The sequence below is a fragment of the Danio rerio genome, chromosome 13 (assembly GCF_049306965.1).
Source record: "Danio rerio strain Tuebingen ecotype United States chromosome 13, GRCz12tu, whole genome shotgun sequence".
Lineage (NCBI taxonomy): Eukaryota > Metazoa > Chordata > Actinopteri > Cypriniformes > Danionidae > Danio > Danio rerio.
The window spans coordinates 5928087-5942945 of NC_133188.1; the positions used below are offsets into that span (position 1 = coordinate 5928087).

At 37.2% G+C, this 14859-nt stretch overlaps 1 protein-coding gene and 1 long non-coding RNA gene across 2 annotated transcripts in view; one reads left to right on the forward strand and one right to left on the reverse strand.

Moving 5' to 3' along the window:
• LOC141377107 (uncharacterized) overlaps positions 1-14859 on the forward strand; it is a 477282-nt gene that overhangs the window by 212605 nt on the left and 249818 nt on the right. The window lies entirely within an intron of this gene.
• Positions 1-14859, reverse strand: part of spred2b (sprouty related EVH1 domain containing 2b) — a 66561-nt gene that overhangs the window by 26705 nt on the left and 24997 nt on the right. The window contains 1 exon segment of the mRNA NM_213234.1: positions 86-263. Coding sequence (NP_998399.1) covers positions 86-263 — 178 coding nt within the window.

A 14859-nucleotide genomic window follows, 5' to 3' on the forward strand; every position in this document is an offset into this window, starting at 1 on the left:
CTTAACAGCTGTTGGTGCCCCATAGGTTGAAAACCTCAGTCCCAGAGAGCTCTAAAGAGGAAGACTGTGAATATTTGTGGCACACCTGCTTGTCTTTGAGCCGCTCGCCGTGGATGAGGAAGTCGCTGCGGCCGGTCAGCTCAGCAGGCATCACCTTACAGACGCCCACCCTGCTGAGCCCCCCACCTTCCTGTGCCAGCCATCCACCACTGGAGTCATCTCGGGTCATGACCACCGCTTTGACGCGCACAATGTAACTGTCACTGAAAGAGAGAAAGAGTTACATTTTAACACGAGGCACATGAGTGAAACATAATCCACATTAGGGTTACAACAATATTTCTGGCAATACAAAACATTTGTAGAAAAAAAAAACATGATGATTTCAGTGCTGTTTACAATTATCAGAGTCTGTTTTAACGTTGCTTCCTATGTCCTGTAAAATTTAGGAACCTAAAATACTTTGATACGTCCACAAATGGACAATATGTATAAACAGAGACATTTGCCTTCACATCCTATAGAGTTAGAATGATTTTCACTCTGCTTCTCCCACACCGGTGCATAGCCTCATATGCTAACAAAGGCAGTTTGACTGTCTTTATTGGATAGCAGTACATATGTTATAGCTAAGTTTCTCTAAACAGTATGTTAGTTCTACTCAGTGGCGCAAAAAGGGGGTATGCAGTATATGCGGCGCATAGGGGAGCCACACATGGGGGGGCGCCATTGTGCCATAACTATTTTTGAAATTATACATAATATTATACATATTTTTAACCAAAAATATGTATTTATTTTGTATAATGTTTATCCTGCATTTTATATAAATATATAATTTTGTTTTTTATTGAATAAAAAAATTATACCACCCCTCCCTCTTCATTGACCATTTGGTTGATCCGTTGCTCGGTTACAGTCACATGTTCAAAATGGAGACAAGAGTAAAGAGACGTGGAGCGCAAAATAGTAAACAAATAGAGAACAAACAATGCCTTAAAATGAAAACTGCCATGAAAAATTGGATAAGGAATTGGTAAGCTTAACCCACACTATTATTACCATACTTTTAATCAACTTGTAATGTTTTTGGGAGCGACGGGCTGCCATAACATTAATTATTCATTATCGCCACTCAGTCTCTGCATGCATGGGCTTTTACTTAACATAAATGCAGACGAAGTTGTTTTGTCCAGGCAGGGGGGCAGTGACGCACGGCCACACCTGAACTGCGTCCGAAATCGCATATTTGCTTTTTAGTCCTTAAAATAGCAAAAGTGGATAAGGACACACCCTTAATGCTTTTGTGCCTTCAGACTTTGTACTTTGTTCGTTAAAATGGAGCCCACAGTGTGAGAAACGAACTGCAGTTAAATGTCCAAAATTAAAAACAAAAGTTGTGGCGTGAAACGCCGGAGAAAACTAGTGTTGAATCATGACGCAATGATGTTAATCAATCTATGTGCTGTAACCGACGACCCAACGCAAAATCAAAAAAAAGTCACACATTTTTGCGATCCTGCAAATTTCTTAATTAAAAGCAAAATAATCACAAACAATATAAATAATCTCATAAAACATCCAATTCCAAACCATATATATCAAATTGTATTTATTTCAGTTTGCAATTACATGTTTTACATGACATTGCAGCACATGTGATATCCTGGGTTACAAATTAGGCGTTTTGTGCATTTGACTTGCTTCAGACTGCAAAAGAAAGTGTGAGCAAACATCTAACAAAAGGAGCAATGGAACAAACAGATGGAAATCAATTCATGGGGGATGCTGGACGTGACCAAATTGAAGGAGATTATTTCTGCTTTACATGTATAGCTGGTATTATGATGTGCGTCAAATCTAAAAATGATTTCACTTAACTCTTTCCCTGTAGTTAACAAGATTTTTAAAATATTTATATATATTTTTAATCGCAAAATTGTCCGCATATTTCTGGGAATTACCCCCACAAAATCAGTAGTATTAAATAATAAATTAAATATTAAATCGCTAAAAAAAAAAAAAAAAAAAACTAGGGGATCTGGATAGCAGGATCATGAAATGTACATTCAAAAAGCAACTCACATAAACACCTTAATCATATTATTGTCTTATTCAGGTTAAGGCAAATTATTCGATTACTGATGACCATGTAAACAAACATAGTCATTGGTTTACTTTCAGACTAACTCAAATGTGTGTTGCCCTGTAAAGCCAGCCGTCAGCCTTATATGGTAACCTGAGCTGGCATGTTCAATAATTAACCAGAGAGCGGGTGAGGAGATGAAGGCACGTCTCAAGACCAGAGAGCAACTCAATCGATGGACTGAGCCAGAGGAAGGAAAAGGCCTCGTGTACGTGTGAACGCTCACACTCTATATTAAGGCCTTAAAACTTCTCCCTTACAAATAACCAGGAGGAAACAAAAGTAACTTAAAACCCTAAGTTGTTTCCTGTGAGAAAATGGTGAGATCGAATAGAGAGCATTACATTTTAGTATCTTAGCTTTAAAGAACGGTGCACCCGGAAATGAAAATGTACTCACCCACAAGTGGTTTCACACCTACAGTTAAAGTCAAAATCATTCGCCTTCCTATGATTTCTTTTTCTTTTTCAAATGTTTTCCCAATAACCTTAAACAGAGTAAGGGAATTCTCACAGTATTTCCTATAATATTTTTTTCTTCTGGGGAAAGTCTTATTTGTTTTATTTCGGCTAGAATAAAAGCAGTTTTAAATTTTTTAAAACCATTTTAAGGTCAACATTTTTAGCTACCTTAAGCAATATTTATTTTTGATTGTCTAAAGAACACACCACTGTTATATAATGATTAGCCTAATTACCCTAACTTGCCTAGTTAGCCTAATTAACTTAGTTAAGCACTTAAATGTCACTATAAAGGGTCATGAAACCCCAAAGCACATTTTTTGGAGACGCAAAAACAACCAATTTTCACTTTTTTTTTTTTTTTGTGAAATATATGTGTCTTAATAGTGGACACATATATTTCACAAAAAAAGTGAAAATTGGTAGTTTTTGCGTTATTTCCAGCAAATTCGTTCTTCCAGTTTGAAACAAGGTTCAAATGGTTAGTAGCAAGCTAACGTAAAGTTAATAGTATAATGCTGATCTTGCATTCATGCTAACAAACAAATGATCAAAAGAAATATATTAATGCAATTCAAATATATAATGAAATATTTTTTTAATTTTTGTCAGATAATTTTGTGGCTAGGTTCAGGCACCGTTTTGCGTATCTTTTTTAAAGTATCGATTTAGCACCAGCATCAAAATAACCCCAAACGATAGCCAACCCAACTCATGTGTGGATTACAATGCACGCAACAGTAATACCTGCCTATAGTAAACACAGAATGTTGAATAACTGGTTGTCATTGACTATTGTAGTTTTTTTTTCTACTATGGACATCAGTGGTTTCCATCATCCTTCAAAATGTTTTCAGTTGTGTTCAAAAGAAATAAAAAAAAATTGGAACCACTTGAGGTTGAAATTGCAGAAGTGATATCAACTAAAGCCCAAAACATACTTTCAAGATATACACATTTCTGATGAGCACAAATTGCTTTTTAATCAACAAGCAGTCCCTATCACCTGTAAAAATGTCTTAAACTAGAGATGCAGACACCTTTTAAATGCTCTCAGTTTTGTTGATGCCATCAAATTTCAATCCCACTATAAGATGGTGACATTTTGTGGTCAGCCATTACATGCTCAGGCTGTCCCATAAGCAGCATATTGCATTTTTTTTACTATTCAAAACAAGCTTCAGTCAGTGTCACTTATAATGTTTAACACATCCAGTACTTATTGATTGAACAAAACCCTTGAATCATACACACGATTCTTATAGTCTGTTTATTGTATATCACACACACACACAATTCATGCAGTTCCCCAGCTACTCCCATTGGTCCGAAATGAAATGCAATGACATTTGTCTCAATGTCAGGGTTGAACTTTCTGCCCTGAGCTTACAAGTGGAACATTCAACTTGGAGCGCCATTATACAGACTTTAAAGCAGGAGCTGGGGGAAAAACGATTGGGTGAAGCCACAATATTAAATATAGTAAAAAGGAAGTCCTGCATTTCAGTCCAAAGAGCCATTGAGAAAGACTTTTCCAATAGACAAGCTGCAGCTGACTAGACGAGTAGCAGTGCGATATGGCTGTATATTGGCACTGGTGGGAGGCTTGCGTTGGCATGAGGCCGCAGGCCGAATGCCTTAGTGCCCCCACCAATGGCGAAATACCGCCATATCGCACTGCTACGAGTGTGATATTGCATTTATACAACAGTTTGATGGCATAATTGTGTATATAAAAACAAAATCAAACATGGAGAGTCTCAAAAACCCTTTTGTATGAGGAACTACTTTCTTCCGCCTTAGATTCAAATTATAAGCTGACAGCTGAACAGCTGAGCAAGCATCTTTTAAACTTTAGATATGTAGTGTCTGCTTTTTGCTGGCTGTATGTGGGTGGAGTACTTAAATATATCACGGCTATCAGCCAATCGGATTCGAGGACCAGACAGAACTGTTGTATAAATGTATATATGTTTATATATCTATAGCTGCGGTTTTCACAGTCCTCCACTGCACCTTGGTCCCACATTCATTTCAAAGGAGCGTACAAAAATGTCGGTCCTATTGATGCATTCCTTTCAAAGGACAACAACAGAGTAGGCGACATCTAATGTAAATATCTATGCTCTTTTTGTACGTGTCATCAGAGGGGGAAAGCCCCCACCCATTGGTGATTATCTCTCCCTCATTAGCATAGACAGCCCTGGGTGAGAAGCAGCCGTCTGCCATTAGAGTTTTGAATCTGCCGCTATGGCGACATATAGGTGTTTATAGTTCTACCCTTATTAACAGCTAATTAATAGCTTACTGAGCTAAAAGTCTTAGTTAATGGCTTGTTAATAGCCTAAATTGTAGATTAAAATAAATTGTGACCAATGTGTTTAATATCTTTTTACATCCAGCTACTTTAAATAGAGTAAATATACTTGGAAGCTTCACTAAAGTTTACATGTGATCTAGTACTTTTAACAAATTTGAAATGAAACACACAGAAAAGAGCATGTTTAGAGGAATTAAATGTTTCTTTTTTTGGTATGCAATGTCTCTTTAAAGAGCATCTTAAGCAATCCGAGTAGATTCTGTCAAACACTTTAAAATATGATAAACACAGAGTCATGGCACAGACCGCAGCAGTCATATGAGCGGGTATTACCATCATCCACTTGTAATTATTATTATACCTAGTGCCTGGCCCATGCGGCTCCTCGAGTGGAAAGAAATGGAGAGATGCCGTCTGCGGGATTAGAACTAATGAGTGAGGAAGTCCTGTGGGAGAAGCACTGTCTAATGTACTTACAGTGAGAGTTTCGGGCCAGGGATCGTCATTCAATATCGGCGGCTAATTAAAATCAAATCAAATGTAACTCCTGATAAAACTAGGTGTTTTTTTTATATAACTGGGTGAGTGGAGGACTGATGATTCCTCTCTAAGCTGCAGCTGTCAGTGATTCACACCACACGTCCCGCTGGGATACTGGGACATAAAGGTGTCGATCTACCTGTCCTGAACAGACATGTGGAGATTCTGTGCAGTCAAGGCATACAAGTGAGAGGATATAAGAAGTGCTCGAATTTGGGGAGGGATGCAGGGGGGTGGCATCCTCCTTATGGAAAAAAATGACAAAAAGCATCCCCCTTACCATCCCCTTTAGATTAACAACAGTGTGTGTAATGTAAAACTTATCATGCAAATAAAATATTAAAATTCTCTATTTATGGTCATTAATGACTTAAACACAACGACGATTGACTGATCAGAACTCAGTATTGTAAAAGGCACCACGTACAAGCGCAATACAGTTCATTGCATAATTTCGTGCAATTTTCAAACTGTCGAATGGCCCGTTCCCATTGAGTGATACTGTACGGTACGGTACAGTTCCGTATGCTTTAATGGCAGTTTACATTGTCAAAAGGTACCAAAAAGCAAACTGTACCATTTTTTGGGTACCCTTTCGAAAGCGTACCTAGCACAGCATTTATCACATTTCGCCAATAATATCCCCGTTTCTAAAATGATCTGATATTATTACCCCTAAAATCAGAATGCATATGATGTGATGCATTTTTAAATCAATGTTGTCCAAATGTTTTGTTTATGAATGAATCTTGAGGAATGAATGGATGGATGGATATAGTATTTTTGAATACGATAATGTTTTACTTGATATGGATGAATGGATGGATAGATGGACGTATAAATGTACAAATGGATGGATGGATGGATGAATAAATGTATAAATGAAAGGATGGATGGACGGACAAACAGATGTACAGGTGGATCAATGGATGACTGGATGGATATGGATGGATGGATGGATGAATGGATAGACGGCGGATGATGAATGGATGGATGTATAATGGATGGATGAATGGATGGATGATGAATGGATGGATAAATGTATAAATGGTTAGATGGACGAACGGACAGATAGACAGGTGGATCAATGGATGGATATGGATGGCTAGATGGATGGATGGATGGATGGATGGATAGACGATAGATGATGAGTGGATGGATGGGTGGATGTATAAATGTAGAAATGGATGGATGGATGGATGGATGATAAATGGATGGATGGGTGGATGTATAAATGTAGAAATGGATAGATGGATGGACAAACAGACAGATGGACAGACAGATAGACGGATGAATAGATAGATAGATGGGGGTGGTTGTGGTGGATGAAGGACAAAAGTGAGGATCGGGGGGGTTGTCGCGGAATCGGATCAGATTTCAGAGGTATTCTGCCACAAATTAAGCCCTGGATGGATGGATGGATGGATGGATAGATGGATGGTTAGATAGACAAAATGTATAGGGGGATAGATGGATGGATAGACAGACAGACATACAGACAATCAGACAGTCAGATAGACGGTTGGATGGATAAGCTCTCTCACGACGTATCTAAAAGAGGACACATGATAAAACCTGGATGTTAAACGGAGAAAGGCGAGTGAAAATGTCACCGAAGTATGTGTGAGTGTTTATGTCTGTGTGCGTGAGAGAGTGAGTCATTCTATCCATCTGTGATGTGGAAATTTACAACAAAAAACACTCCTTTCCCTTCAGTTTTCCTTATACAGTTTAAAGATCGCATACACTTTCAACTGACGGCTGACGATTTATAAATTATATCATTATATTATTGTAATTTGCAATGCCAAATAGGACTGACTGTCAATCTGAACATCATCTATGCAAGTTTCACGCAATAGCATCTGGTTGCAAGACGCTGGATTTTGCTCTTGCACTTCTAACTCACTCATCATAGCCACTGTAAGCAGCAAGGAAACGTGCGATTAAAATTAGAGACTGCAGTTTCCTTCCTGTGTGATGTCATCTTTGCTTCCTGTTGTTTATCGCCTTTGTCCTTCCAAGGACACAAGATATTTATAACAGAAGAGTCTCAACTCGAATCTTTAGCATTTTAAAGGGTTAGTTCACTCAAAACTGAAACGCTGAAAATCTATTTGCAAACCTACAACAGAAATCAGTCCAAGGCACTCGAAAAATGTGGAAAATTCAAGGAAAAAAAAGAAAAATTATTTGCATGCCTATTTGACTGTTGATCTTCTGTTGAGGGTGACACAGGAGCTCAGTGGTTAGCACTGTCGCTTCACAGCAAGGAGGTCTCTGGTTCGAGTCCCGGCTGGTCTAATTGGCATTTCTGTGTGGAGTTTGCATGTTCTCCCTGCTTTAGGTGAATTGAATAATCTAAATTGGCAATACTGGGTTGCAGCTTGGCGGTTCATTCCGCTGTGGCAACCCCTGACGAATAAAAGGACTAAGCCAAAGGAAAATTAACGAATGAATGACTTTTCTGTTGATCACGAAAGAATATATTTAGAAAAAAAGTATTAACCTGTAACTATTGACTTGGTAGGGATGCACGATATATCGGTGGCCATATCGTTATCGGCTGATACATGCTATTTTTAATGTTATCGTTATTGGTCCGATATCAAAATTAGGCCGATATTTTTAAGCCGATAGATTACGTAATTGTACAGACCTGCCTGCCTCGAGCATGCATCAGCAGGACTTGTTCAGACTTGTCCAGTGCACTATAATGGAGCTTTCCTCACATTGTTTAAGCCCTCAAAGTCTGTCCTTTCTTTGTGTGGTACTGCCGTTAATAACTCAGTAAGTAACCATGTTCCTTATCATTGTAGATATGTTTGATAGTGTCATTGTGTATTCAGGAAAAATATCACAGCAGTGATGCACACGTGCTAAACAACTCGTTGGATAGTTCATAATCTAGTATGATTATTTGTTCTTAATGCGTTGCTTGCCATGTGTTGTTGATGTAAGATAGTTTGATCAGCATATTTATAGTGATTATAACGAGCGCTCGTGATGGCTATTACCACACACACATAGTGAGCCGACAGAGCCTTTACAGCAGCACTGGGAAGAGTTGAGCCAGACACTGAATCCTAGCATAGGGATTCAACCGTTTATCACATTCTTTCTTTATATTATGCGCTGTGCTTGTCATAAAGTCATCTGTGCTCAATGCTTAGTCAAAATCTGACTTTCTAATATGACTCCGCTCAGGGCCGGAGCAACCTGAACTGGCGCTCTAGGCGAACGGCGATCATGCCTCCTTTAAGCCGAAAGTGAAAAGAAAGTGACCGGTTCCCGGATGAAAGTGAGGACAGGGAGGGAGGGGGTGGGTGTCATAGATGAAAGTGAGGACCGGGGGGGTTTGTGGAAACCGCCCTCAATATTCTGTTACCCTAGGCACCTTCAGTTAGTTTCAAACTCAGGATCCTCAATCATTTTCCCCGCAATTGACAGCAAGAACAAACATAGAAGCGTTGTCTGATTGACAAGCAGCAGTGTTCAAAAGAATCTAAAACGCCAAATAAGATGAATTTATGCTGCATTATCCTAAAGTAATACTATCTGTATTTAGCTTTTTGCTCATACGGTGGGTCTGAACTGTCACAACACCTCTTAAAACGCCTTTTCGGACATTGTGTATTTGTAAGTACATTACTGTAACACGTTTTATTCAAGAACATTTGAGCCACTTTCAGTTCTTAGTTCTTTCATTTTCAGTTGAATTAAAATACATTTATTAAAATTGTTTGCTAATTGAGTGCCATTTTGTTATTAAACCAATTATTTTTATGCAACAGTCAAGTTGCATGTTAATGTCCTATGCAAAGAAAAATAAATAATTTATTTTTGACATGCCATAATATCATGAGTATAGGTCTATATAATCACCTTGCAATTTTGAAATTATTGTTTTTTTTGCTTTGTGTAGGCCAGGGGGCAGCAACATGGTGCCCGCTGGCACTAGGTAGCCCGCGAGGATCACATGTGTTGCCCGCAGGCCTGTTCTAAAAATAGCTCACCATAGCGCCACTTACCAGTGAGCTTCATCTAATATAGAAGTAATCATTTAAAAATGTAAATATTTGCAGAGATATATAAAAGTAAATAAATGCAGGGTTTTTCCTACCCTGTCAAATCATTGTTGATAACTTTTGTGAGAATCATTAACATGATCAGTGTCTTCACATGGATGAATATCATTAATTATTACCAAAAACAAAGTATAATTAAAAGTAAATTGAGCAAATTTGTTATTTGAGAAGCGTTTATCAAACTGGTAGCCCTCCACATTAATCGGTATCCAAGAAGTAGCTCTCAGTTTCATAAAGGTTGGTGACCCCTGGTGTAGGCTATTAAGTTTTTTAAATAAAATCAGTCGTTTACTGTATAAAAACATCACATTTTGAAATCTTTATAATTATCGTACATCAGTTATCAGTTATCGAAATAATAATCCATATCGGTGCATCCCTGGTCGATGGTTACAGGTTTTCAGCTTTCATCAAAACATCTCCTTTTGTGTTCGACAGAAAAACGAAACTCATAAAGGTTTGAAACCACTTAAGGGTGATTAAATTTGAGAGCCCTATCATACATCTGGTGCAATAAGGTGCAAGATGTGTTTAGAGCGATTTGTTGCTATTTTCAGACCAACACAACACTAATTTTCTCGATATGCGCCACGTTGTTTAAACTGTAAATACATTTGTGCTGCTTTGTGGACTCGGTGGTTTTAAAAAAAAAGGTGTGTTAAGGCGCATTGTTGGCACGTTGCTATTTTGATTAACTAAAATAGCTGGAATAGATAAGGAATGGATTTATGTTGATAAGGCTACCGTGTTTCTTTAGAAGCATTTGGATTTTCTTATATAGAAAGCATTTGCGTAAAGATATAAAACTTCTCCTTTTGTGTTCCACAGAAAAGATAACATCATTCATGCTTAAAATAAAAATAAAAACAAAAAAACATACCAAACTTTTTGCAAAATTCCAAACATACCAAGACGTACACTGAAGATTCCAGCTAATACTTTTTATTACTCATCATAAAATGTGCAATTACAGAGCACAACCGACTGCACTCACTGGCCACTTTATTAGGTACACCTTACTAGAACCGGGTTGGACCCCCTTTTCCTTTCAGATCTGCCTTAATCCTTCATGGCATAGATTCAACAAGGTACTGGAAATATTTCTTAGAAATTTAGGTCAATATTGACATGATAGCATCACACAGTTGCAGCAGATTTGTCAGCTGCACATCCATGATGCAAATCTCCCGTTCCACCTAATAAAGTGGTTAGTGAGTATAAATATATGTTATTTGTCTACACAAACATTTTCAACGAATGAACAGAAACAAAAACCGTCAAACATTCATACTGTAGTTAGTACTTCTCATTCCCATGAAACCAAAAATGCAACCTGCACGATTCAAAGCTAATGTTCACTCCATTCATACTATACGTTTACTTCTACCAGTAACAATGGTCTTTTCCATGTAAATAACTGTGAATATTTAGCATGTCGCTTTAGCATGCTGGGACATCCACCATCTGGCTTCTTGGGGGTGGGGGGGGGGAAATAGGGTCATAGAATTGCAGGCATTTAACAGACACAATGTAAACACACACACACACACACACAGAGACACACACACAGAGACACACACACAGAGACACACACACACACTCAACAGAATGTACGAAGGCGGCGAAAGCCACGACTCCCTCTGCTCGCTGCCATCCCAGGCTGGAAGGTGTCTCAGTGCACCCTCTTTCCCATCTGTGCGCCGGTAGGCATCCAGCCAGCATCACAGCCCACCAAAACCAGCCACACACACACACACACACACACACACACACACAGGTGACACTCCATCAACCTGAATGCAACCATTCTCCTTATTCACTTCCCAAAATTCAAATACGTCACGACAGCTCATTTAAATATTAAGGGCCTTTGAAGGAATCGTAATGGAAACACAGAAATAACAAAACAAGACAAGCAACATCTGCTATGGTTCTGCACTCATGCATGACAACAAGTGTTTGACTTGTATTGACTAATAACAAAACCAAAAAAGACTGTTCTTTGGAAGTGAAGATGTGCGTGTTACTCTATTGTGGCAGAACTCAAGGGGCAGCATGGGTAAATAGAGGTACTTTTAAATACTGGTTCAACAACACTGATACAGTTGAAGTCAGAACGATTAGCCCTCCTGTGAATGGTCTTTTCTTTTTCAAATATTTCCCAAATGATGTTTAACAGAGCAAGGACATTTTCACAGTATTTCCTATAATATTTTTTCTTCTAGAGAAAGTCTTCTTTGTTTTATTTCGGCTAAAATAAAATCAGTTTTAAATTTTTTAAAGCCATTTTAAGGTCAATATTATCAGCCCCCTTAAGAATATTTTCCAGTTGACTACAGCAGAGGTTCTCAAGGTGGGGGTCGGGACCCCCCGAGGTGTCGCGGGACAATGAAGGAGGGGTCGCCTGGTGATTTTCAAAAATTAATTAATTTTTATTAATCCTTAAGACTTACTGTATTTTATCAATAACCTACTGATGAGAAAAAATAGTTGTTTATAGTTACTATAAACTATATAGTTAGTATAGTAGCTTATAGTTACTAGTTCTATTGGATTGCGACTTCTTGGGTAATTACATTATACTAAAGACACAGCAATACTGTCAGATGCAGCAGATTTTGTAACACCAGGTTAAACTTTCTAGCCCATTTACAGCACTGACATACATAAAAAAACAAAGAATAGACTTTGGTCTATTGGTGTGTGTGCGTCATTGCATACAAGGTTTCTGTATTTATAACCACCACCTCAGAGAATATTGGGGGTCACGAGTCACTGGCACTCTCATTTTGGGGGTCGCGGGCTGAAAAGTTTGGGAACCCCTGGTCTACAGGACAAACCCTCGCTATACAATGACTTGCTTAGTTAACCTAATTTACTTAGTTAAGCCTTTAAAATGTCACTTTAAGCTGAATACTAGTATTTTGAAAAATATTCAGTCAAACATTACTATCATCATGGCACTGAAAAAAATTATTCAGAGATGATTCCTTGGATTTACACTTTTTTTTTTACATTAAGTGGTTGTAAACAATTTATTTGTGTGGAATTTAAACAAACAAATTAAGTTTTTATTAAACTTAATTTGTTTATTTAAATTTCAACACAAATAAAATGTTTGCAACAGTTCTGCATGCAACACGTTTTTTTCAGTGCATAAAAGAAATCAGTTATTAGAAATAATTTTTCAAAACTATTATCTTTAGAAATGCATTGATAAAAATCATCATTCTGTTAAACAGAAATTGGGGGAAGAAATATACAGGGGGGCTAATAATTCTGACTTCAACTGTACATTGTTAGCATCGTCGTTTTTTAAGTGAATAATGTCTTCGGGATAATAGAAATTATTTTACAAACCCTCATATTGCTCCAAACGCAGAAAACCTTTGTTGATCATCATCAATGGATAAATGAAGGTATTTTAAAATGAGACTTTGCTAAAAATCCCCAAAATGACTTGAGAAAGTTCATAACAGATCAATGGTAAATGGAGGCTTTACTGTGCATTGGTCAAAGCTGAAAAACTTGTCAAAATTTAAAGTGTAATATATAACTTTATTTTTATTATTGTACATAAGGGTACAATGGCCATCCAATCATCCCCATCCACCGAATTGGCTCTATCACTGTCTATCCACTCCCCCAATAGCTGGTGTGTGGTGAGCGCACAGGTGTCGTCCTGTGGCTGCCGTCACATTATCCAAGTGGAAAGTGGAATGTTTGGGTGTATGGCCACACAGTAAATGTGCATTACATTACATTACAATGCAGATCTTTTGTACCTTTACATAAATATCGATACTTGGTGCCAGAGTATCGATAATGTATCGCATTATCTAGAATTATCACGATATATTTGCATATCAATATTTTCTCCCACCCGAATCATTTGACATCTTAAAGTTGATTATAGACCAAATTAATTAATTTCATTGTGCGCTTTGTCCTTTTTTGGAGCTTGTAAGCCACCTGCATGCTTTCATAGCAAAAGAAAAAAAAAAAAAAAGAGCTGCTCTGTCATTCTGTGTCCGACAACAGAGAAAATCATAAAGGCACAACATGAGGGCAGAATATTTGTTTGCTCATCAAAAGCTTATTGTCTTGGATTAGCATGTATTGTAAAAACAACCACAACAAAATTTCCCAGGAATTCCGCACGATGAGTTCATCTACCATTGCTTGGAAAAAACCAAGTAGACTTTCCCCAAACTCAAAAAAAAAACTTGTTTTGCTGCGAGCCTAGTCAGCTCCTGCCACAGAAATTCCACCTTATAATGAGATAAGAAAAGGACAAACCGAAATGACTTGATAAAACTACACGAGGTGCACACCAGGGCTGTGCAATAGGATGATAAACAGTTAAAGTCAGAATAATTCACCCTCCTGTGATTTTCTTTTTTAAATATTTCCTAAATGATAAATCACAGTATTTCCTCTAATATTTTGTTCTCCTGGAGTCTTATTTGTTTTATTTCAGCAAGAATAAAAGCAGTTTTTAATTAAAAAAAAAACATTTTAAGCTCAATATTACTAGCCCCATTAAGCAATATACTTTTCCATTGTCTACAAAACAAACTGCAGTGCATCCCACAGGTTTGAAATATACTTGCGGTGGTAGCCAGATTGAAACACATCCTTTACTCACGGCACATAAATGCTTATCGACATGTAACACAAAAAAATTACGTGATTTTTATCAATATTGTTTATTTAATATGACATTGTTTTACACCATTCCTTTTTAATGAGTTAAAGTTTTATAAAAGGCTGTTAATAAGTCCACTTTTCTCTTATTTTAATGCTTATTAGGAGCTATCTGCAAACAGCTCTCTCTCTCTCTCTCTCTCTCTCTCTCTCTCTCTCTCTAACTAATTTCATATACAACAAATGAGAAATAAATTATGGAAAAAATACTACAACCAGACAACATCTCTAAAATCATCATATGTAAGATCATATTTATTAATAATTTATTTATTTATTTCTAATAGTGTATATATAATTTGCAGCCAGTTTAGATGTCATTGGGTCCTCTTCGCGTATATAGTACAATTTTTTGAATTATTTAGTAGTAGTTTTCAATAAAAGAGTGATGCAAAAAGGCATACAATTAATAACACAGGGTTTCTGCAGGTTACACCAAGTTAAATGTAAGACTTTTAAGATATTTTTAAGACCATTAAATGAAATTTTAGACCTATACAGTACTAAATGCTAAGCATTTTTTTTTCTAATATCCCAGTTGGGAAAGATTTTCACTCGCCCTATTAAAATGATTATAATTTATTACATTTAACAATA